Source organism: Uloborus diversus, chromosome 7 (genome assembly GCF_026930045.1).
Source record: "Uloborus diversus isolate 005 chromosome 7, Udiv.v.3.1, whole genome shotgun sequence".
Taxonomy (NCBI): Eukaryota; Metazoa; Arthropoda; class Arachnida; order Araneae; family Uloboridae; genus Uloborus; species Uloborus diversus.
This window is the reverse complement of record NC_072737.1, coordinates 2,335,479-2,359,493: the sequence shown is the minus strand read 5'-3', so window position 1 is coordinate 2,359,493 and position 24,015 is coordinate 2,335,479. Positions and strand designations below refer to the sequence as shown.

Here is a 24,015-nt window from a genome sequence, read left to right as displayed (position 1 = left end):
ACTGAACCGGGGCAATGTCTTCACAGTGAGGACGTATAAAATAAATGTATATTTCTCAATGTTTTTGCACTATTAAAATTTGGTAAAGACATTTATGAAGTCTTAGGAGCCTATAAAAATAAAATTTGTGACTAATATTTTTTAATTCTGGGTCTTACTACTGAAAAAAAAAAAAAATCCTCTGACCCTAAAAATTCGCACATTTCAAACCTCTCTCAGAGAAGGAAAAAAGACTTCAATGGTGCTGACATCTATTGAGTGAAAAAGCAACTATAAGGGTTCTTTAACAAATCGATAGTTTTTTTGCAGAGAGCTATATATATTTGGAAAAAAATTGTCAAATATGCGTTCTCAAGGCGGGGACGCTGCCCTTGAAAGGGCTATCTCATGCTTTGAAATTTACCACACAAGAACACTTTACTAATTTTTACTTTTATTACACAAAAGATTAATGAAATTCTTTTTTAACGTTTAAAAGACATATTTCTTAAATTTTCGCTGCTTGCTTGGGCTTGCTTGTTGACTTTTCATAAAGTTTTAATATTTTTAAAAATTTCAATCTAAACATTCTCCCGTAAGTTACTTATATTTAGTTCAAGATGGCGACAGGTCAGGGAGATTGGGGAATATCAGGGAACTGTATTAATCAAGGAAAAATCAGAGAAATATCGGGGAATTTCGAAAAAATAACAAAATTTCAGGGAATATTGATTAAGGAAAAAAAATTTCTTTGCTTTGCAAAATTAAGTACTCTAATTTCTTACAAGTCTTCTGCCAATTATCTGTTGAGAAAAAAGTAAAATTAATGAGGTGCGATTATACACTGCCGCATATTGGTGCATCTTTTTTTCTCGATGTCAAAGTTTTGAATCTTACTTATTAAACATAGGATAAACTTCCCGTGATTGCTTCTGTGTCTGTAGAGTTGTTTATTTTATGTAACTTGAATTTACCTTTCACGAGTTCCATGCTACATAACATAAACAACCGTACAGGCAAAGAGGAAGCAATCATTAATGCCTTAGCTCCCTTGGCTTTACTCATTGTCTTGAAGTAATTAACGTACTGTAATCACAATTTCAAGAAAAAATCTTTGTTTTTAAAATTTATGCAGATAAAAGCTGAAAAATTATTACTTCTTCGCGTTTTTAATTTAATTGCTGAAATTGAATGTTGAATGAGAATCAATTTTGTTTTTTGCCATCGTATTATTCGCTGTCGCCTCAGATTATACGAAGGTTTTTTTGTTTTGTTTTTTTTCAGACTTCAAAATTCTTTTATTTTAAAACCAAGTTATATACACATATAAATAAATTTTGAAATTAATTGATTGTTTTATTGCATTTCAATGTTGTTTGTTACAAAAGTAATCTAAGACAATAACACAACCCCAACAAATAAGAAAATCATTTGAAAGTTACTTTGTGTACATAAGTATTTTTTAAAATCATTCTTGCAGCAACGACTATACCGCTTGAAAATTTTGTTCAAAATTATTTCAATATTAAATTTTTTAGTTTTCTCATGATTAGATATTTAAGTGTGTTTGTAATATTTTTTTAGACTTCTTTTGTTAAGTAGTTACTGAAAGTAAAGTATAATTGTTTTAGATTTCCTATAACATTTCCTTGTAGATAATTTAATGTACTATTTTTAGTAAAAAAAGGAGCAGCTTTTCAAAAAATGTTTTTAATTAACAGCTTAAAACGTTTTAAACACTGCATTTTATTTAATATGCAATGGTTTTCAAGTAGGGCAAAGGGAAACTATTATCATTGGTAACGTAAATCAGGGAAATTTGGTGAACTTAGTCAGGGAAATCAGGGAGAAATCAGGGAACTTTTTTTCACAGTTTTTGTCGCCACCCTGTAGTGCTTTTTTTTTTTTTTGTATCTTAAGTTGCTTTGCATTATTTTATATCCAAAAGGCAATGAATAATGTGCAGATATTGATGAAATTGTCATTTTTTGGGCTGTTTTTATTTTTTATTCCATTTTTTCAGATTTCAGAGCATTATTATTATTTTTTGCATTTCAGTGATTTTTTTTTTTTTTTTACATTTTAGCGAATTTTAAACATTTTCAAGTAGAAATGCTACTCAAATTTCTTCGATCACCCACTTGAAAATTGTCAAAGTGGGAAGAACACACAAATCTTTCAAGTTAAAAATAAGTAATGATAAGCACAGTAGAACTCCATTTATCCAAACTCTCATTATCCAAATTGCTGATTATTTGAATCACTTACTATTTCAGTCGCTTTCAGAATTGCCATTTGCAAAATAATGATTCTGACTATGAGCTATTCCCTCCGCAAGACTGGTTAAACAAATTGGCAGATATTCAAAAAGCAATGACTTTCATTTAAAATACAGTGTGTACATACTGTACTAATGCACAGCACTTCTAAGTTTGCTTAACAAGTAAAAGTGTTGTCTTTTCATTTGATTAATTAAAAGCTCTCTTTCTTAAAGTTTTTTACTCTATTTCCAACCTACGTTCAATTCTTAATTAAAATAAACCCTTTTTTCTGACAAAATCCAATTGTCTGAATTTTTGATTACCTGAATGGGACAGGGCATATTTTAAGGAAATTTGACTGTGGGCAACTCCAACTTCCTCGGAAGGGGGGGGGGACTGTAAATGTTAAGTTTATGTTAGTTCAATGATCATCAAAAAAGAGTTGGGGCGTGAAAATTGGAATTAGGGAAATTATTGCTAATGGTCGTTTTGTTCGATAGGAAAAGAGTGTAAAGAACATAAACCCTGTGCCTCAGTGTTTAAAATGGTTCAAACAGTCACTGAGTTTTGATTTTTTTTAATTTCATTCATTATACAATACAACCGTTCATTTTCATTTTAATACAACCAAATTCAAATAACATTGCCTTTTTCAAAAAAAGATTTCATATAAAACCTCTCTTTGTAATGTTCAGCTTCTGGTTTTCCTTCTCTTTTTTTTTTTAATTTGCAGAAATTTCATGACAGATGGTCGCGGGTTGAAATACGCCGTAGTTTTATTTATTTAAAAGATAAAAAATATATAGAAATACATAACCGATGGAAAAATTTAGGTGGTCAATTTTATTTGACTGTGGGACCAATTTTATTTGACTGTGTGGGAAATTTCCCAAAAAAAACCCATTAAAATATTATGCTCTAGAATGGGATCCGGTTCAAGTTGGTTCTGATAATTTGGAGTTCTACTGTGCATGAAAAGATAAACCTTCATACCGAAAAAAAGAAAAAAATGCAACATATGTTACAAGGAGCCACAGAAAAATTCTGCAACTTCCACTTCACATGAAATCTCAGGAGTTATTAATCACTGAAATAAGTATCGGTTTAGATGAAATCCAGTTAGCATGAAATAATTATCATGGTCCTGTAAATTTCATGCTAACAAGGTTCGACTGTTACAGGAAATTTCCCTATTGACTGTGATCCACCGCTGGTCCTACAGACATTGAATTCCATTTCGAACTGAGTTCATTTCAATCACTGATTCATATTCTGGTTTGAAGCAAATTTTACTGGTTCAAAATCAATGATTTCGAACCCTGTCTGGAATCATAATCTGAATTAGATAACAAATTTCTTAGCCCTCCTTAGAACTTTTCGCAATAAATTGATAATTTCTTGAACTTTAACCCCTTCCCTCTTGCTGCCATGAAAATGCCGTGCTGGGGTGTGCAATATTAACGCGAAAAAGCTATTAAAACCAATTCATTTATTTTGTCCGGAATACATTTTATTTCTCTCTTTATACACTAGATGGCAGCACCAGTCCATTTTAAATGTAATTGCAGAGATGAAGAAAGGAAATTTGGTACTAACTTTTAACAGATTGTGACGTTGGCCTCTGTATCTCAAGTTTTGAAATTTACCACACAAGAAAAAATCTACTTATCTTTACTTATATTACACAAAAGATTAATAAAAAATTTTTTTTTTATGTTTAAGACTTATTTCTTAAATTTTTGCTGCTTTCTTGGGCTTGCTTTTTGACTTTTCATAACATTTTAAATTTTTTTAAAATTGCAATCTAAAAAATATTGAAAATGAAAAATTGAATGCACATGTTGTTCATACACTTATTTTTATATCATTTTCTTAAATAAAGAAATAGACACTTTTATGACCGTTTTCTTGAAAATTATCCGGTCGTTAAGGGGTTAAAGTGTACTCCAAGTCAGGTCTGATCAAACTTCTGGTCAAAAATAGAAGAACTAGATAACTTGAAATAGAATATCCCGTTTGAACAGCAGATAGGACTCTGTTGTTAAAAGTGGTCATGAAGAAGATACAGTATAAATGTAGATAAATGCTCCCATGTGCAAAATCTATTTCTAGACATCCCTGTTTCTCTTTCCCACTCCCTTTCAGTAACATAAAACTTTTCAATGACACCAAAACCTGACTAGTTGAAAACTGATTTTTAGATCTACACTACTTCATAAACACGTGACCAAACCACTTTTGTTCAAAAAAATCCATTTCCCCTATCCTATACGTTTTTGGTGCAACATAGTTTTATCTGTTTTAATTAATCTGCTTGCACGATTTCGCTCTGTTTGTGTGTAATTCATTCCTAATAACGAGTGATCCTTTTTTAGCTTTTACATACATCTTTCACTTAAACTATTATTGAATTTAGCTGTAGTTTAAATGCATATATGAGCCAGTGAGAAGCAAAAGGATGTAAGTGGCAAAATGAAAAATTCGGAGATAACCATTACATATGGTAGGTGAACCCCTCCTCTGTCTTGGTGCAAGAGATGGTACTAGTAGTCCTGGTAGGTGCTGCTATACAGCAAGATTTAGGGGGGGAAAATGAATGAAAGCCTACTTAGATGTTATCTTTAAACGCCTTTTACTCAAAACTTCAAAATGTCCACTTGCATCCCTTTGCTTCTCACTGCCTCATATGTGAGTGTGGTTGAAGTTTTTTTAAAGCTGTTGCATCATACACAAGTATGATTTTCTTTCCCTATTTTGTGGTTTATCCATGAAGTTGACTATCCGTGGGTACCGTACCACCCTATTCTCCGATGATCGAGAGTTGACTGTACTTTGAATGAATTGTGTCCTACTATCTCGTCCTCAAAGTGCCCCGATTGTACTAGCAGCATTTATGTTCCATCTGCTGTTTGAGACTGCCATTTGGTTTAACGAATGCTCCTATTCTTTTTCGCAGGCTGTGAGGGCCCTCAAGGAGACCATAGAGGACTGTTGGGACCAGGATGCAGAGGCCAGGCTCACTGCACTCTGTGTGGAGGAGAGGCTCATAGAGCTGCCCACCCTATGGGACAGGCACAAAGGTCAGTGAAGGGCATGTCACTTTCTTGGTTCCTGTTTAACGATATTGAGATCATTCATGTGATTTTTCCGCTAATTGGTAGAAGGACACAAATTTCAGTCGCAAAATTCCGCTTTTATGGTTAATGAAATTAATGAAACATCCCAACACACGAGCTATTCAGTAAATAACTAGCAGTTTAGAAAACCAGTAGTAGGTGTTGTAAATGACTACTCTAATTTAGAAATGCCGTAAAATAATATAAGAATACTTGTTGATGTGCAAGCGAAAGAACTCGTTATGGAAGTTTTGATGTGCAATCTCTTTGCATCCAACTTGAAAATGCGTTTTTTTTTTTTTTTTTCATTCAGTTTCAGGTTTATTTCAGAGTAAATAAATATAATTTCATTTATTTTCATTAAAATTTTACTTTTAAAATATAGATCCATTATATGTCCCATAAAAAGTTACTATAAATCACTTAAACATCCAGTAATTAAACAAACCAAGAGGAATCAATCTTAACAAGTGATTTGGTGATTTAAAAAAAAAAAAAAAAAACATATCCATTTTAAACATTTTTTCCCAAAAGTTAAGAAGTAAATATAAATAAAAACTATGGAAAAAATTGTTGCTTAAGCTCCAATGCATATGGTATTCTTAAAAGTTCAACTAATTGGTAGATGCTTCAGAGAGACATACTCTCAACTTTGGGGGAGGGGGCATATAATTACTGTAAGAGAGCATGCAGCTATTGGAAACATTTTTAAGAAAAGAAAATATTAAATCAATGAAATGTAAGAATCAGCCAAACATCTGCGCTGTGGCATTAACCCATGTACTGAGAACAGCAATATGAAAAAAATTTGCTCAAAAACAAACCCTCTAATCACCTTAATATATTTATATATTTAAAATATTTCACTGATGTTCCATTTAAAACATCTATTTTTCTGTAATTTTTAATGGTTATTAAATGTTATAAAACTATCAATACTCACATTCTAATATAATAACAAAATATGTTTGGTGAATAAAAATTACTTTATATAAAATATGGTATTCTTTTTCTAACCCATTAAATAAATTGTTGCTCTTAGATGGCACCTATGAAATCAGATTAATGCAAAAATTTATTTTGTTAAAAAGGGGGTGCATGTATAAAATGTTTGGAAACCGTTAATGGGTAAAATAACGGTGTTAATGGCTCCGATTCAAAAGAAGAAACTTTTCTTTTACATCTGATTTTTCTGAGCTCTGATGGAGCTCTTGTTTGCAACTCGTGAATCTTCGTGTAAATTTGCAACATAAAATAGGATTTAGATTTTAGTTAATTGAAGAAGCTGACACTCTCTTTCTCTCTCTCTCTCTTATTTGAAACTTCCACACCACTTGTATTTCCTTCTCCCGTTAGCTTTTTAATCATCCAGTTAAGAAGAATCAACTATTAATTTATTGGAAAGTAATCTTTAAAAAGAAAAAAAAAAAAACCCCTTATTTGTTGGGAATTACTTTGTTTACTAATATTTCAAGATTTTGCTGTCACTATAAGCAAAACTTTTGATTTATTTTGGTCCATCATATTAATTTTAGTGATTATTTAAAGACCATTATTACTTGAATTGAATTTCCATAATATCCAACTTATTTGAGTAAAGTTCTATTGTTTGTAAACTTGAAAATGTCCAACATGTACAAACATCACACAAAATTGCGTGCCTTGTTCTAAATTTCAGCCCTTTTGCATCCTGTAAATATTTCAGTGGAAAATTATTTTAACATATGTTGACAGAAATCTGCCAATATTCATTATTTTATTATTAATATTTTTTACTTAATGCTGTAATGATAACTAACTTGCTTTTAACAGCATAAGAACATGCTTTTAAGAGCACTAACTATAAAAAATGTTTTAGCAAAAGCTCTCAAGTTTTTATTTTGATTACTGAGTGGAAATGGTTTGTTATGTATCCTACACAAAAAATACCAATCCACCTGTGTCCATACTCTTTAGAGTAATCTAGTCTCTCTCTCTCTCTCTTTCTGATGAAATACATGTACATTTTTTTTTTTTAAATCAAAGTACCAAACTTTTGAATTCCTGCAACTTATTGTTGTAATCCATTTTAATCTTTGCAATTATGATTTCCTTAAACTAGTCTTGAAAATATGCTTGAGCGAGATTATAATGAAGATTTGTACGTCTATAATTGAAACTCATGAAGCAATCAAGCAATACACAATGGAAGTAAATTTTTACTCATAGCTCTTCTAAGAAAAATAGTCACTTATCTGATTTCCTTTGAAATAAGAACTTTAGGTAGAAACGAGCATTTTTATTTATCTAAAAGCAAGTTGCTTCTAGTAACAGATCAGAGTAGACCAGAACACATGGTCAATAGAAAAACATGGCTGCAACAGCAGTTGAAATCATAGTTACATTTTCAGCGAAGAACTCATTGGTCCATTGAAATCTTATGCAAATTAGCTTCTTGTTCTCGACCAATAAGATCATTGCTATGGTAAAGCCTTCCCTCAACTCTGGATGTTTATCCTAATTAGTTTTAAATAAATATTTATTTTATATCTGTATTTCTTTTTTAATAGATTATTAATTTTTAACTTATTACTTAATTATCTTTTTATGAAAGAAGACTGTGATCTTACTTTGATATTTCAACTGTAATAAATGTCTGGAAATATTTCTTTTTTCCTTAGCTGGAACTGCGATCCAAGGCGTGAGTCCCACCATCAACCCGACGTCCTCCCAGAGGAGCATCGTCATCGGGAACGGGGTGACGTCGGGCGGCGGCGGCTGGTTCCGGGGCTCCACCTTCGAGATGCCGGTCATCCGGGGCGACGCCACCAGCCCCACCAACTGGGCCTTCGAGGGGCGGCACAGCGGCGACTTCAGCGCCTCCGAGTGCACGGCCGAGACCAGCATCGCCGCCTCCCCCGCCGACGCGACGCCCAACTGGAAGAACCTCTGTGCCACCAACAACAACAACGTCCTCCCGGGCGGCACCAAGGTCACGGTGCCGCTGCAGCCCTACCAGGGCAAGAACCCCATCATGGAGAGGAACCTCGTCATGGAGCCCGCCGAGGACGTCGCCGTGAGCGGCAACTCCCTCGTGGAGAGGGGCGGCAAGTTCGGGCGGCGGGAGGGCTCCTTCGCCGACCTCTTCGACGCACTCCAGAACGGGGAGGTCTCCGAGAGCAACGCCCTGGTGCCCAACGACGTGCTGAGCCACTCGACTCGTGCCGTCAACCCGATACCCTACGTCCAGAACGCCGTCCACGTCGTCGGGACGATCCCCAAGAAGCCCAACGTTCCCGGGAACGGGCACAGCCTGCAGATGGCGGACGGACACGGCACCAAGAAGCGGGAAGGCGGCATCATGGGCGGGTTCCGGAACCTGTTCAAGTTCCAGCGCTCCGGCCCGACCGCCGCGGGTCCCCCCGTCCCGGAAGCGCCGCCCGCGCCGGCACTCCCCACGGTCAACGTGCCGAAGCTGAACACCGTCAAGAAAGCCGGCGCCTCCAACCTCACCAAAACTCAAAGTATGGACACCGAGGTGTTCGTCAACGACGAGTTCGGCATGACGCAGACCGTCGTGCGCCCGGTGGCCAACAGGCAGGTCTACTGCCAGACCGTGCCGCCGGAGGCCTCGGATCCGGACTCGGACGGGAAGGTCCCGTTCCAGAACGGATTCGTCCAGAGCCGGACTCACCCGCAGCTGTGTTCGGAGAACAACGCGAGGATGAAGAGACCCAACACGTTGCCGATAGCGACGAACGGCCACGCTCCGAAATTGTCGCAATCCGGACGGAACGACCGTGCCGTCAAATTACCGCACTCGGGGACGACACAAAACGGCCATGCCGTCAAATTACCGCACTCGCGAACGACACAAAACGGCCATGCCGTCAAATTACCGCCATCCAGGACGACGGCAGACGGCAACGGAGGGATATTGAGGACAACGGTGGACGGCCGTGGACTGCCGCAATCCGGGGCGACCCAGAACGGTCATGCCGTCAAATTACCGTCATCGAGGACGACGATGGTAAACGGCAGCGGCGTCAAACCGGCGCGTCCGGACCCCAAATTACCGCAGTCCGGCAGCGAATCGAGCGTCTCCAGTCTCCGGGATTCGCCGAACCAGAAGTGCCGCTTCTCGCTCTACGACGACAGGGTCATGACCCTGAATTCCCGTTTTTTCCGGGAAATCGAACAGACATCCTGCAAGTTGGGCTCCCCCCACATCTCTGCCTCCGTACCCCTGTCTATAGACTCTCTCTGCGAATCGGAAGTCAGCAACTTCCATCAGACGTTTCAGAAGCAAAACTCTCAACCCAGAATCGACGACCAGCAATGATTACGACTGCTGTTAACCTTAACAAATTATAGTGACAGACAAACTCTGGAATCAATCGCTTACCGTTCGATCGTCGCCTTCTATTTTTGTAGAAATTATTTAATTTTCGAATGGTGCTGAGAATGGATCTGCTATATATAAAGGTAATTTATTAAATAGTTGTTCAACTTTCGATGGGTGCGACAATTTGACGCTCAAAGTGAGAGAATGAGTGAAAGTGGTGCGAGCTGAAGATAATTTGTTTCATCCAACCATAGTTTTTACTGTTTATATATTGTCCCATTGGTTGTTTTCTGTATTGTAATGCATTTAAAATGTCGACGTCTTACTTATATCACAATGGCCATACTTTTTTTTTTCTTCTGGAATCATAACTTAAAACATTTTCACATAAATGTTTATGTTTATGAAACATCCTTTTAAGTCTATGCAATTTAAGTGCAATATGCGGCTCAAAAAGTTCATCATCTCTTGGGGGAAGAAAATTGAAAAAAAAAATTGTTAAAAAGTATTTTTTCTTTGCAACTGCATCATGTCCATTCAGTTAAATTAAAATTAATTTTCGCTCAAATGTTGTCTTTTTTTTTTTTTTTTTTTTTTGACTTTTTAAAATTTTTGCTTCCTGCTGTTGAAAAACTATCAAAGTAGATGAATCATTAAAAAAAAAAAAATCTTCAAAACAAAAAATAAACTTTCTTGTAAATGTTTGTAGTCTGTATTGAAAAGCAGCCTGCCTGCTTGGCATGCAATTGAATAGTTATCCCTTAAAGTACATTTTAAAATGCAAGTTCAGAAATAAAGTTAAAGAGCATTGAATGTAATATTTTTTTCCTGAACAAATGACGACAATTTGAATAAAAGAATTTGTTTTGAAACCATAAAAAAAAATATTCATGTCCACATGCATGGTAGAACTTGCATTTTGTCTGTTGAAACCTCAACTGAAATTTATGTTGTTTCAAATTAGTAGGATTACTATACATTGCTGTGCTGTAGTTTTTTCTTGTTTCATAGGTTTGTGTGATCTTTTTTAATCTGATGAAGTTACCTGCTGCTTCCCCCGAAACACCTGTTTGTTGTTTAACAATAATGAGGGAACTTAGGAGCTGTTCTTAGACTTGATTTACTTGTGTCGTTTTTTTTTCTCCCTATTGATTGAAACATTTCTCATACTGTTCCCTGGTTTTCTCTGTGGGGATTTTTAATGTCAAAACACATTTATTTTCGTTTGAAATCACTAAGCATCTGTTTTACTGATTGGTTTCCAATTTTTGACTCCGTAGAATTGCTTGAAATTCTCCTCCATATTCCTGTTATATTTTTCTGTGTTTTTTATTGGGGTAAAAAACATGTTTTATCATCCAAAGATTAGTATTCGCTGTAGGTTTTTTTTTTTTTTAAACAGTAAAATATGGACATTACTGTGGGTAAGTCATGGTTTATTGTGTTGATATTGTTTTTCTTTTTTTTTTTAATATATGTTTTAGCCAGTGTTTAATTTCTATCAAAATAATATGTGCCATTTTTTATAAAGGTTAATCATAAACAAATTTTTTTTGCTATTTGTCTACCAAAATTACCAACCTAACTACCAGTTTTTCATTCATTATTTGATATTCAGCCAATCAATTTGGATTTGTTACCGTAGAACAGTTGAACCGTTTTGAGCTGTGCTTTGTTTTTTACTTACAGATCAGTTTTCATTTCAGTGTGTTACGCTGAATATATGAATTTTCTCCAAGTGTTATATGCATTTTATTATTTCAACAAGCTGTACATTAACTGATATTTATGGAGTAATTAGTTAATGTAATGGTAACTTGTTTTAATCATGTATTGCTTGCTCAATTTCAAAGTTGGTAAAAATTTGCAGATTTATAGTTTTGGAAACAACTGTAACAGAATGATTTGTGTAGCTAATCTCAGTGATATAATGAGAAAAAGAAGGGGGGACGTTTAGGGAAGGGGGGCTACCTCAAGCAAATATTTGGGCTACAGCCCCCCCCCCCATTTCTCTTGCTGTCTATCTAATGTGGCTGGTATCGTGTATCAGCAAAATAAACATTTGCTCATAAATTCATTTTCTCCACAAAAAAATCAAAAAAAAATCGATATTTTTAACTTTGCAACTGATATATCTAAATAAATGATGCACATTGAATATTTCTCTTTATACATAAGGAGATACTAAGTGTATTTTAATCTTGATCCTGAAATTTTAAATTTTTGTGAACAAAAGACAGAATCTGGTCATTGTTTTAAGCAATTTAAATCACGAGCTGTTATTTATTGAAAGAATTCTGGAAGCATTAAGTCTTCAATAGGGATGTCAATCAAGAGCGCCCATATGGGTGGCAAGGGGACTTGAGCCCCCCCCCCCCCCTTAGAAATTAGAACTTCCTTGTTTTTAGTATTTTTTTCTTTGCAAAAATGTAAAAATGTTTCTTTTTCAGCCATTAATGAATAAGTAATTAAAAATGTCCGATTTTAATGACTCTAATCTGTTCTGAAATTGGTTTTCATGGGGAAAATATCATACTAAACTATGGTTAAAATAGCTGAGCCCCCCCCCCCTTACAATTTTGCATATGGGCGCTCATGTTGTCAATACTTGGGATAGTTTACTAAAAGCAACTGTTACTTTCCGTGGTTGGATTTTTTTTAAGAGGACACTTGATTTACATTGGTAATTTATAAATTGACTCAGGGTCTAATAAAGATATGAGGGGACATAAATAAATAAACTAAAAATAAAAAATAATAATTATAATAATTTTTCAAATAAGAAAATAAACTTGTACATTTTGAAGTTGAACTTTTTTCACGTTGAGGAGAGGGAACTCGTGCTCAGTTACCTAAACTCAGCTCTGCTACATAAAGCTATTGACTAAGTCTAGCAGCTGAGTAAATTTGTAAATACTGACATTAATTCGTTTGTGACGAAAAAATCTGCTTGTAGATTAAATAACTATCAATATTGTTCTTAGAAAAATTTTGCAATGAAAGAAATTCAAAAAAAAAAAAAAACATACCACCAAATGGATGACTTGGTCCTCTTTTAAAACATCTTAGTTTATCTGTATCATTTCTGAGGTTATACATTTTTTCTTTTAAATTTATTTAGCGTTTTGATGGAAGTTGAAAAGTACTGAATGAAAGGTTTACCCCTTACGTTTATTGTCAAGCTTCAGAAATAGTACTAACTGTCCAAATGCTTGAAGTATTTGAGTAGTGACATTTAAAAGTGGGCAAACTCATTCCAAATATGGCTAAATCCTCCCGATAGTTGTGAAGTTTTTGCACGATTTAATATTCTTGCCAACAAATACTGGCATCAAACATAATACATGTGATATGCCTCTATGCTACATGATTTAGGTTATGCAAATAAGAGTGCTTATAGATTCTCAGATAAACCATCTCATTACAATGAAACAGATCTTTGGTTATGTGTTTATTTATTTTTTAAAAAATTATTTGCGATTTTGAAATTTTTCGGTTGGCAGGGTTGGTGGATGGACCAGATTTTGTATTGATCACCAAAACATTCGGCAAAATTTTAGATGCTGCTCAAAAAACCCCACAACCTTTAAACTCCCAGCACTAGACTGTAAAAATTATATCATTACGAAATTAAAGCTGATCTCAACGATGCAAGAACAGAGTGTATTTAATTGCTGCCCCCGTAATAATAAATGAATATCGCTTTGTCATTTTTAACATAAAGCAAAAAGACAGTCAACATTGACATGTTTATACTGCCATCTGTGGAAGATAACAGAAATTATTGTCGGAGAAAAACTGATTTTCAAGCTGCGTCGCTCACATTAATTGTTGAGATTGTGTGCCCGTGGCATATAAGCAACCTTTACTTTGCTAGAGACCATGTAAAAATTTGGAGACTGCTGATTGGCTAAAACATTAAAATGTCATCCGTTAATTATTAGTCCATTTCAAAGCAAGATTTTCTACACACTATTCAAAGGTAAGGGGGGGGGGGGGTAATAAATTAAGAAAAAAAAATATTAAGCCTTCTGAAGAACGAAATTGGTTCGTATTTGTTGCATTTAAAAAAAAAAAAAAAGAATTTTTGCTGACGCACTTGCGTTGGCAGCCAATCAGGGATCCCGAAACTATTATAAGGTCCTTTAGCTGAGTAAAGGTTGTTTGTATGTGCCCCGCCCCCGTGATATCGCCATAGCAACATCATCCTTGGGAGTTGTTACTGGGACTTTTCTGACGACGAATATTTGAAGCTAGGCATCTGTTATCGCGGTGGTGTGCACTACGACAAAGATCATGTGATACATTTTGATTTGAACTGAATAACGAATTGTCACTGCTCATGAGATGAATTGTGCTTAGTTAGCGAACGATGGGTGCTTCACTTTCCTCTTGTGATACGACCACGACTGTTAATTTTATCTCTGTTGATTCGTTTTGCTTATATTTATCGATTGCGGAAGCAAGTGTTGCTCTCAACCAGTCATCAATATGTATATGTATTATAAATAAATAAAGATATATTGACATTGTGATAAAAAAATGTAGTTTGTGGTTTTTTTTTTTTTTTTTTTTTTTGACTTCACTTCACTGGGTTACAATTTTTGGCCGATTCCTTTTGGAATAACCTAGTCTGTAAATCATTTTTTGAGCAAATGAAATTCAGTTTAAAGGCTGAGTTTCTGAAATGAAACTGCAGGTTGTTAAAGGTGAAGGAATCTCCACCTTTTAGAAGAAAATGCATCTTAAATGTTTTTTTTTTCCCCCGAGATTGTCATTTTGAAAAATATATTAGCCCTAGAGATACAACGCACTCACAAACCCACTAATAATTTTTTTTTTCAATGATGCCGCTGAAAATGTCTGTATTTGTAACAAACTGTTGTGGAAAAGAGACTGAAAAAAAGTTGAAGACAGACTAGTTGAAGAGGCTGCATTTTGCGTTAAAAAATCTAATTTCAAGTGTTAGGTTGACTTGCAAAAATAAGCACAGTAACCCTTTTGTTATATTGCTCTCTTCGAAAGACAACAGAAAAGTGTGATCTATCCAAAACCTCGTTATAACCAAGGTTAGTGGTGAAAAGGGGTTTTTAACCCCTAAGTCTTAAGGGTGGAGGTAAATCCCTCCCAAAACTCCAACACATTCATTTTTGCCCCTTAAATATATATATATATATAAATAAAACTATTTAAGCTTTTTCAAACGGAATAGGTTTCAACAAAATAGCACCCGGAAAGCAATTACAAATTACTCTCCTATTCTTAAACATTAAGGCTATATTTTGTGCTGGTACTCCAACAGGTATATAACAAGAGGACTTAAATAGTCTTAATAATTCTCATCGAGAGACGAGAAATTGAAAGCGTTATTATGCACTTCATGAGAGTTCTAAATACAGTCAAACCTGTCTATCTCAAATTTTACGGGAGAGAAGAAAAATTCGAGATATGGAGGTTTCGAGGCACAGAGGTTTTCAAAGAAGTTCTAAAAATAAGAAATTGGAGCAATGACTCGAAAGTAAAACTTTGGAAGCAATTTTACTAATCAACAATCTCTCCTTCCTCTCAATTTCCGAATGGATATAATAGCTGGAAAACTTGCTTCTTGTATTTTAATTCTGGAGCATTTTGTGACTGCTAATATTAAGAAAAATGGTTTTTGTCTAAAAAATCCAGTTAATAATCGAATTCAAGAAAGACACTTTAGTCGAAATTCGAGATATAGAGTTTTTCAGAAAATTTCATTCGAGACAAACATGGTGGAAAAAATTGAATTAATACTTTATGGTATAGGGAAAATGAAAAACTTCGACATAGAGGTTTTCGAGATAGGCAGGTTCGACTGTAGCCATTTCAGTAAAATAAATGCGTCTGCGTCTCTTTCAAACTTAACCCATGTATTTATAAGGGTGTTCACGTGGGGGGGGGGGGGGCATGGCATGGAGTGTGCTATTGAAATTTTTAGGGGGGTTGTTTTGAGGGGGGGGGGGAGAGGGCACAACTGGAATTTGGGACTTCAATGTTGCGATTTCGGAAGACATTGATGAACCGAAAGAAGAGGGTTTGAATAATTTAAAACGAAACGAATCACACAAAATGGAAAAATAAAAAGGAAATGGAAAAAAAAAAGGAAAGCTCATCGTGTCTTTGCGTGATATCAAAACGAATTGTTAAATTAATTTAAGGCAAGTGATACAAATGATAATCACTAAGTCATGAAAAGTGTTTGGTTTTTTGGTTATGCATATGGAATAATATTAGAGCATTAAAACTGAAATAAATGAGAAAGAAGCAATTTTGGGTTTTGAAAACCCCTCCCAAAATATTTTTTGGCTGCGCTACTGACTGAGATTGTGAAAGTAACTATTCATTGAACTTCTTTCTCCCAGCATACAAATAAGTGATGTATATGTTTACAAAGAAGTAATGGGATTATTTTTTAAGATAGTAAAATGTATTTAAAATATATCTATTAATTTTTGAGAAAACAAAAATCCAAAGGCGTTTGGTAATGAAGTTTAGAAAAATATAAGACACCAGTTTTGTTTATCTATTAATAAAGGAAACTACTTTTTCTGAGGACTGTAAAATTTTTGTTTCAGTGGTCTCAAATTTAAAGTAAGGGTCTATTTTCATTTAATTTTTCGAGAAACAATAAAAAGTGCAATTTTATCCTAATCAGCGATGCAATGAGGCCTCACTGTGCATATACAATGCTTGCAAGCATCATCGGATATTTTTTATGAAACAGTACTGTCATAAAATATATTAAATATTTAAATCAATCATTGCAATATTTTCTTAAAAACCAATTTAAAAAGATTGTTATGTATACCAGGGGTGCCCCCCCCCCAAGAGCGAAGGTGCACCCCCTAAATATTGTGAAGACCACCCCCAAAAGCAAGAGCCCCCTAAAAAGCAGGAAATACCCCCCCCCCCGAAATTACAATGGCGCAGTAAGCGCCATGAGCCTCCTCCCCCCTAAGATGAGTACCCCCGTGTGTACAATTCAGTTAAACAGCTTGAGCGTAGTAGTGATCATGTTCATCTCATTTTGATTTTAGTGCTTTTTTTTTTTTTTTTTTTGAATCTGACTTCCGAAATTATTTTGAAATGAGCATTTAATTTTTAACGTGATTCAAACTTGTATTCCCCCTCTCCCAGATGATCTTCCTGGGTTTTGAGTAGCTAGGAAACTGCTGTTTTTTTTTTTTTTTTTTTTTTTTGAGATAACAACGAAGGTAATGAATATTTGGTTAATATACTTTCAAATCCAGCTGCTTCGAAAAAAAAAAAAACATCCTTGCTCCCTGCAGGCTCTGTATGTTTAATCATCTTGTCTGCAGCAATAAACCAGGGATGCCCATCTAAAGACATTAATGTATTGGAAAGGGTTCAAAAGCGGGCTACAAGGCTAATAAGTGGACTTTCCCACTTAGACTACGATTCCAGGCTTAGAAGGCTAAAAATGTACAGTCTTGAGCAAAGAAGAGACCGAGGGGACATGATTCAGTTGCTTAAATTTATTAAAATGAAAGATGTTACGGGGCTGAAGTTTAGCACTGAAAACAGGACAAGGGGTCATTGTTTTAAGCTATTTAAATCTCAGGCTAACATGGATATTAGGAAAAATTATTATTGTAGCAGGGTAGTGGAACCTTGGAACAGCTTACCGGAAGAGGTGGTCATGAGCAAGGGAGTAGATAGTTTTAAGAGGGCCATTGATCTTCACTGGGGATTGTGAATCAACTAGGACCAGTCTAGCTGGGCCCATAGCCTGTTGCTGGTCGTCACTTTTGTATTTGTATAGAAGGGATTATGGCACAGACTGCGCCATTGAAATGTTTAGGGGGAGGGTGTTTTGAGGGGTATTTTTCCTCATTTGGGGGGCTCTTACTTTGGGTGGTCTCTGCGTTATCAAGGGAGTAGAAGGTTGTGCTCTTGCCCTTAGGAGGGGGGGGGGGGTGCCCCTGAATAAACAATACACTCAAAGATAAGTAAATCAAATTACGCTATATTTTAAGACGGTCATATTAGATATTCCCATTTTGTGATACCACATTTTCTCAATTTTGTCCCCACTTTTTCAAACATTTTCAAAACTTTGCCTTTTTCCGACATGGAAATATAAAAAAAAGTATTCCAGTTTAGTTTAGTAAAACATTAAACTATTGAAGTAAGTAATAAAGCCCTTTTTTTTTCGCATTTGTCATTAGTCACTTTTGAAAGAAGCATGATACATATTTAAACTTTACTCGTGTGTTTTGCTCCTTCTTGAAGATATTTTTTAACTGCTCAAGTGCAGCCTTGTAAATTTTTGCCCCTCCCATCGAAATTTAGAACTGACTTTGGCAACACTCAAAACCGTAAACAAAAACAATATACGAAACTTTCTTTTTGCGGGGAAATAAAAGTTCTGGCGAAGATGTATCTTTTAAACTATTCTTCATATCTAAACTTTAAACGTTTCAAGAGCACTTCTTTGTTGTACTTAGACTACAAATATGAAATTGGGACTGATATAGAGTGTGCGAGAGGCGTGTATCGAAAGTCTTCTGTCCTATCAGTCGCGATGAGCGATAAGCTCTTCCCCTTTGCTGTCACTAAAAAAGGAGAATGGCTGCTAAAAACCTGAACGTTGTTTTGAAGCAGAAAGGCCAGCTAGTTTTGGTAAGATTATGTTTGAAGAAGATATAAAAGTTTTCTTTTTTTTTATAGTTAAAAATAGAGTCGTACCGAGTACTCGGTAACTACTCGGTACTCGGCCTACTCTGCCAATTTGCCGAGTACTCGGCCAAATTCTGATCAGATACTCGGCCAATACTGAGTAGTTGCAGAAAATTGAATATAGTCCAAGATAGATACTAAAATTTATAAAAAAAGAGCAAGCATTATATTCTGCAATCATTTACAATTAAAATTTATAAGTCAAGTTTAAATTTTGAGAGTAATGAAGTTTGTAATGCTTCAATGGAATAAATCTTTATTTTAATGTCCCCAAAGTAAATAAAACTTATTTATTTAAAATTGTGTAAAAAAGGTAAGTACAGTACAACCTCGATATCTCAAATCTCTCGGGACGGGGGAAAATTTCGAGATATCGAGTTTTCGAGTTATTAAGGTTTAAAAAAAAATACACTAGTAACTCTCACATTTGTACACACGTACGCTATATGCATTTATATATGTACTATAGGACCACTTCGAATTACTATCAATAAAGTAGTCTTCATATTTCACGAGATTTAAAATTTTCTAATTGTCGAAAGGCCACAGGATAAGATTTTGAAATGAACAACAATTTCAACTTGGTTTTTTCACCTAAAAATTTAAAAATTCTAATTTTATCTTTAACCAGTAACCTCACATTCAAAAAATTCTCAGCAGCCATTTTGTAGGAGTTAAAAAAGCTGAATGATGAAAATGTGGAACGCATTTTCCGTTTTCGCTTGAAAACTGACGGATGAAAAATCGAACCCCTTTCCTCAAAGTGGACAACATGTTCGAGAGAAATGCACAAAGATTCTAAACCCTGTGGAAAACACTGCGCCCCCTTCATGCCAACACTCCCCTATTATCTTGCCCCAATCCCCTATTCACAAAATTTACAAGAAAAGGGGTGAAAAACATTAAGCAATTGTCTCTGGAACTGGTTTTACTACAAAAATTGCCAAAGCAAAACGACAATTGAAACTTAATTCTGTGTAAAAATTTCGACATATCAAGGGTTTCGAAAAATAAATTTCGAGATAACTATGGAAAATACACAAGGGTTTTTATAGAAAATGCTGGGGAAAATTTTTGTTTCGAGACATCAAGGGTTTCGAGATAAGGAGGTTCGAGATATCAAGGTTTGACTGTATAGAAAATATGGAATTTTTATATTAAAAATGGATTTTTGCTACAAACAAAAATTAGTTACAAGAAATATAAAAAATACCTTTGCTTAAAAAATACTAGGAAATAAAACAACGTTAAAAGCACAGTGCAGGAACAAAGACCGAGTAGTCAGTACTCGGCTACTCGGACAAAGTGATACTCGGTACGTCTCTAGTTAAAAACTACTTCTATAAGTTTGGTTCGCACTGAAAGTATGAAATAAAATAAGTTATGGTTTCTTGTTAAGCGCTCAAAAATTGCAGTTGATCTCAATACTGTCGGTCCCTCTTAATTGAATATCGCCGTTTCCGAGAAATTTTATTTGATTAAGCGGAGAAATTTTCTTTACCTTTTTAAATTGACAACATTTGCCATAAAGTTAATAATACAGTCAAACCTTGATATCTCGAACCTCCTTATCTCGAAACCCTTGATGTCTCGAAACAAAAATTTTCCCCAGCATTTTCTATAAAAACCCCTATGTATTTTCCATAGTTATCTCGAAATTTATTTTTCAAAACCTTTGATATGTCGAAATTTTTTGAACGAAAGCAAGTTTCAATTGTCGTTTTGCTTCGGCAATTTTTGTAGTAAAACCAGTTCCAGGGACGATTGCTTAACGTTTTTCGTCCCTTTTCTTGGAAATTTGTGAATAGGGGATTGGGACAAGATAATAGGGGAGTGTTGGCATGAAGGGGGTGCAGTGTTTTCCACAGAATTTAGAATGGTTGTGCATTTTTCTCAAACATGTTTTCCATTTTGAGGAAAGGGGTTCGATTTTTCGTCTGTCAGTTTTCGAGCGAAAACGGAAAATGCGTTCCTCGTTTTCTTCATTCAGCTTTTTTAGCTCCTACAAAATGGCTGCTGTGAACTTTTTGAATGTGAGGTTACTGGTTAAAAATAAAATTAGAATTTTTAAATTTTTAGGTGAAAAAACCAAGTTGAAATTGTTGTTCATTTCAAAATCTCATCCTGTGCACTTTCGCCAATTGTAAAATTTCAAATTTAGTGAAATATTGAAGACTACTTTATTGATCGTAATTCAATGTGGTCCAGTAGTACATATATAAATGCATATAGCGTACGTGTGTGTAAATGTTAGAGTCAGTAGTGTATTTTTTGAAAAACCTTGATAACTCATAAACTCGATATCTCAAAAAATTTTCCCGTCCCTAGAGATTCGAGATATCGAGGTTGTACTAAATCAATAGCTAGAGAAAGGAAATAATTAATGTTACTGTCAAAAAGGTTTTGAAATAAGTTTAATGAACAGTATTATTATTATTTTTTTAAGTTTTCATATATACAAGTACGTATGAAAATTCATTAAAAGCAACTTACAACTTGAGTTATAAAATCTGTTTTAGTACCTTTTTTCAGTACATTCTTCTTTGAAAAATTCCATAATATTGGATTACTTGCTCAAGGTCTTTTGGGAACTCTTTTTCTAGCTCTCTTTTCCCGCTCCTCGTAAACTGTGTTTTATATTTAATATTTATCAATTTATTATTGTCTAAAATGTGCATATTTCTTTGGGTTATTTTATTTAATTTAATTATCAACTGCTTTGTCAATTTTTTTTTCTGGCAAAGATTGGAACAAGAATTGGACATATTTTGATCGAAGATGAATGTTGCTTCTCTCGCTCGTTGTGAGCGAAAAATATTTCTTTATGACTTTACGTCAATAATTGTTCTTCCTTAATTTATTTCTAATTAATTCAAAAGTTTTCTCATCAAAAATGTTTGCTAAAGCTGATCAATAGTATTCAATTATCCATGGAAATGATTCCATTAAGTGGGGATCTCTAACATTCCGCCTATAGGGAAATATTTGGTTCCGGGAGGTTTTATTGGTATAAGCGAGGTATTCAGTTATCCAATACCCAATTAATCGGGGCTGACAGTATCTTTATATTTGGTCAATTTTAAAACAACCAATAGTATTTTAATTCAAAATTTGAGGTTGTGAAATCTGTTTGTTTAAAGCTGTATGCCGCAGGGTTGTAGTTTTGGCTGGACAAAACTGATTTTATCCAGGCCCAGGGCTGGCAAGTTTCTGCCGGAGCGGTTAAAACCACTGGTAGAAACCGGTTAAAACCGGCATGGCAAAAACCACTTTCTGCCACATTTTCGGCAGAAACTGGCAAAAACTCACAAAATGACAAAAAAAAAAAAAAACCTATTGATAGACAGTAGAAAACGCATGGAAAAAATAATTAATTGTTAACCAAAGCACAGTTTAATTTACAATATTATTCCAATTCAGAATCAAATGTTGCATTGTTTGGATCCTGCAGTTGCTTCTTGGAAAAGGTGGTTCCAAAAATCTAAATAGTTTCTCAATTTGATATATAAGAATGAGAAACTTTAGAGTATTCTTTCAACAGAAGAGCTAGCAGGCAATGCATCAAGGAACAAGCAATATTCATAAAACTTTTAAATTGTACATTTTTTTAAACTGGTCCATCATGTAGTAACTAGGGGTAGTGGTAAAAATTTGACTGGAAAAATGAGTTTCGAGAAGTGGGGCCAATTTGATTTGCAAAGCTGTGATATTATGTACAAAATCTAGATTAATATTGGCAAGTAAAATTTGACACTTTCTTCTTGAAGCACATAATTTCAATCACAAGCAACTTAGATGAAGCTTATTTGCGAGCAAATTACAAACAGTAGTGCCAGTTTAATTCTGTAAGTCATTCCTCTATCCTAAGAACCCATATGAGTTTCGTCCTTTGTTAGATTAATCCAAATATTACGAGCATCAGTAATTGAAAAGTTCCCTTTCTGAACTAAATCAAGGGCACTAGCATAACATTTTATTTTTTACAATGATGAAATGAAGTTTAATTTTTTAGTTTAAACAAATATCATTTAGTAATTACTTTAGTTTTTTTAAACGACTTTAAGTTTTTGCCAGTTTTCTGCCGGTTTTAACCGGTTATAACCAGTTTCTGCCACTGGCACGGCAAAAACTAGTTTCTGCCGGCAGAAAGCCAACCCTGTCCAGGCCACTGGTTAAAACCGGCCAAAACTGGATTTAACCACCATAGAACTGGCCAAAACTAAATTATGTGAAAATACACTTCTAATTTGTATGTGAGAGATGTGTGGCTTACAACTAATAAATGTTAGGTGGAAGTTGTTTAATTAAGCATAACAATTTTAGTTAATTAAAATGTAATATTAGTGAAGTAATTTACATTATTACTAGAGGACCCGACAGACGTTGTTCTGTTCAAACTTTGTAAATGGAAAAGTTAAAAAATTTCAATAAACTATCCAGTGTTTGAACCGTTCTGTTGAAAAAAATAAGCAGAAGAAAAATGTTTTAAGCTACTATGGTGTCAGAATGCGTAGTACAACTTAATTTATCTAATGCCCACTGAGCAGTTGTTTTATTAACTATTTTTTCTCCCGTACTTGATGGTTTGTTCTCTCAGCCATACTCAAAAGATAAAAAGCGACTTCAGATATTAAGTGTAAAAATCTAACTACCCATATAGAACAAACGGGAAATCCCGCTGCAACATCCCCCATATGAAAAAGAATAAAACAATCGAAAGGATATCGTTAAAAAAAAATGATAAAGGTAAAAACAGTTCTTTGAATAAGCGAAATCACTCATATCTCCCTTCCCCCTTTCTCCCGATGTAAAATAAACGTTCTTCAACTAAAATAACTAAAAACTCTTTAAAAAAACCAAAAGCAATTCTTTGCCATTTGAAATATTTCGCCAAATAAACAAAAAAATACAATTAATTACATTAGCAGTAGCTTTAAAAGTGTAAACAAATGATCACACAACTTTATTGTTAGCCAAAGTCGCCAAGCCACCACGTTACTGTAATCCAGCCGATCGGTGAGCGAAGCCAACTCCGACGGATTTGCAGTTCGATCTTTTGAACGAAAACTTTTAAAACTTCATACATTGCCTAATTTGTTCTTTCCACCAAGGATAAAGATCTTCCACTGCACTGATCTTGTGTGTACAGAACTACTCTGTTGTAATTTATCTGGCCGAAAATAAAATTTGTTTCGTCTTTAAATTCCATCATCTTTTCCTTTAATAATGTACTGATTAGTTAGATAATCTTTTAAGTATTCTTGACATTGGTGCCAAAACTCAGATGGATTTCAGCCGAAAAAACAAATGTTGCTTGGTACGGTACTTTCTGATCATTTGGTTAGGAAGACCAAAAGCACCGATCTGGTCACATGGTTCAACTACGACGACAGAACACACGTTTTGCGTGAACCTTCCAGTACTTTACTTTAAAATATATCACGGGACCTAAAATCGTTGCTTTTAAGAAATGGAAGGCTTCATTCTCTCTCTACGTTTTATCTATTCTCAATTGACATATCACAGTAGGAAATTTCATTACAAAAAGCAGAGCTGGCTTTCTTATTGTCCTTCGGCAATGGGTTAAATATTTATTTCAGTTCCCGCT

General features: G+C 34.7%; 2 protein-coding genes across 2 annotated transcripts in view; both read left to right on the top strand.

Annotated features, from left to right (window-relative positions):
* The window catches only part of LOC129225536 (bone morphogenetic protein receptor type-2-like), a 74,163-nt gene extending 63,926 nt beyond the window's left edge, over window positions 1–10,237 (top strand). Inside the window, exons 10-11 of the mRNA XM_054859974.1 lie at window positions 5,197–5,320; window positions 8,017–10,237. Coding sequence (XP_054715949.1) covers window positions 5,197–5,320; window positions 8,017–9,677 — 1,785 coding nt within the window. The 3' untranslated portion in view covers window positions 9,678–10,237. The remainder of the gene's footprint in view (window positions 1–5,196; window positions 5,321–8,016) is intronic.
* Window positions 10,238–18,075: 7,838 nt separating this feature from the next.
* The window catches only part of LOC129225776 (sorbitol dehydrogenase-like), a 44,201-nt gene continuing 38,261 nt past the window's right edge, over window positions 18,076–24,015 (top strand). The window contains exon 1 of the mRNA XM_054860285.1: window positions 18,076–18,350. Coding sequence (XP_054716260.1) covers window positions 18,297–18,350 — 54 coding nt within the window. The 5' untranslated portion in view covers window positions 18,076–18,296. The remainder of the gene's footprint in view (window positions 18,351–24,015) is intronic.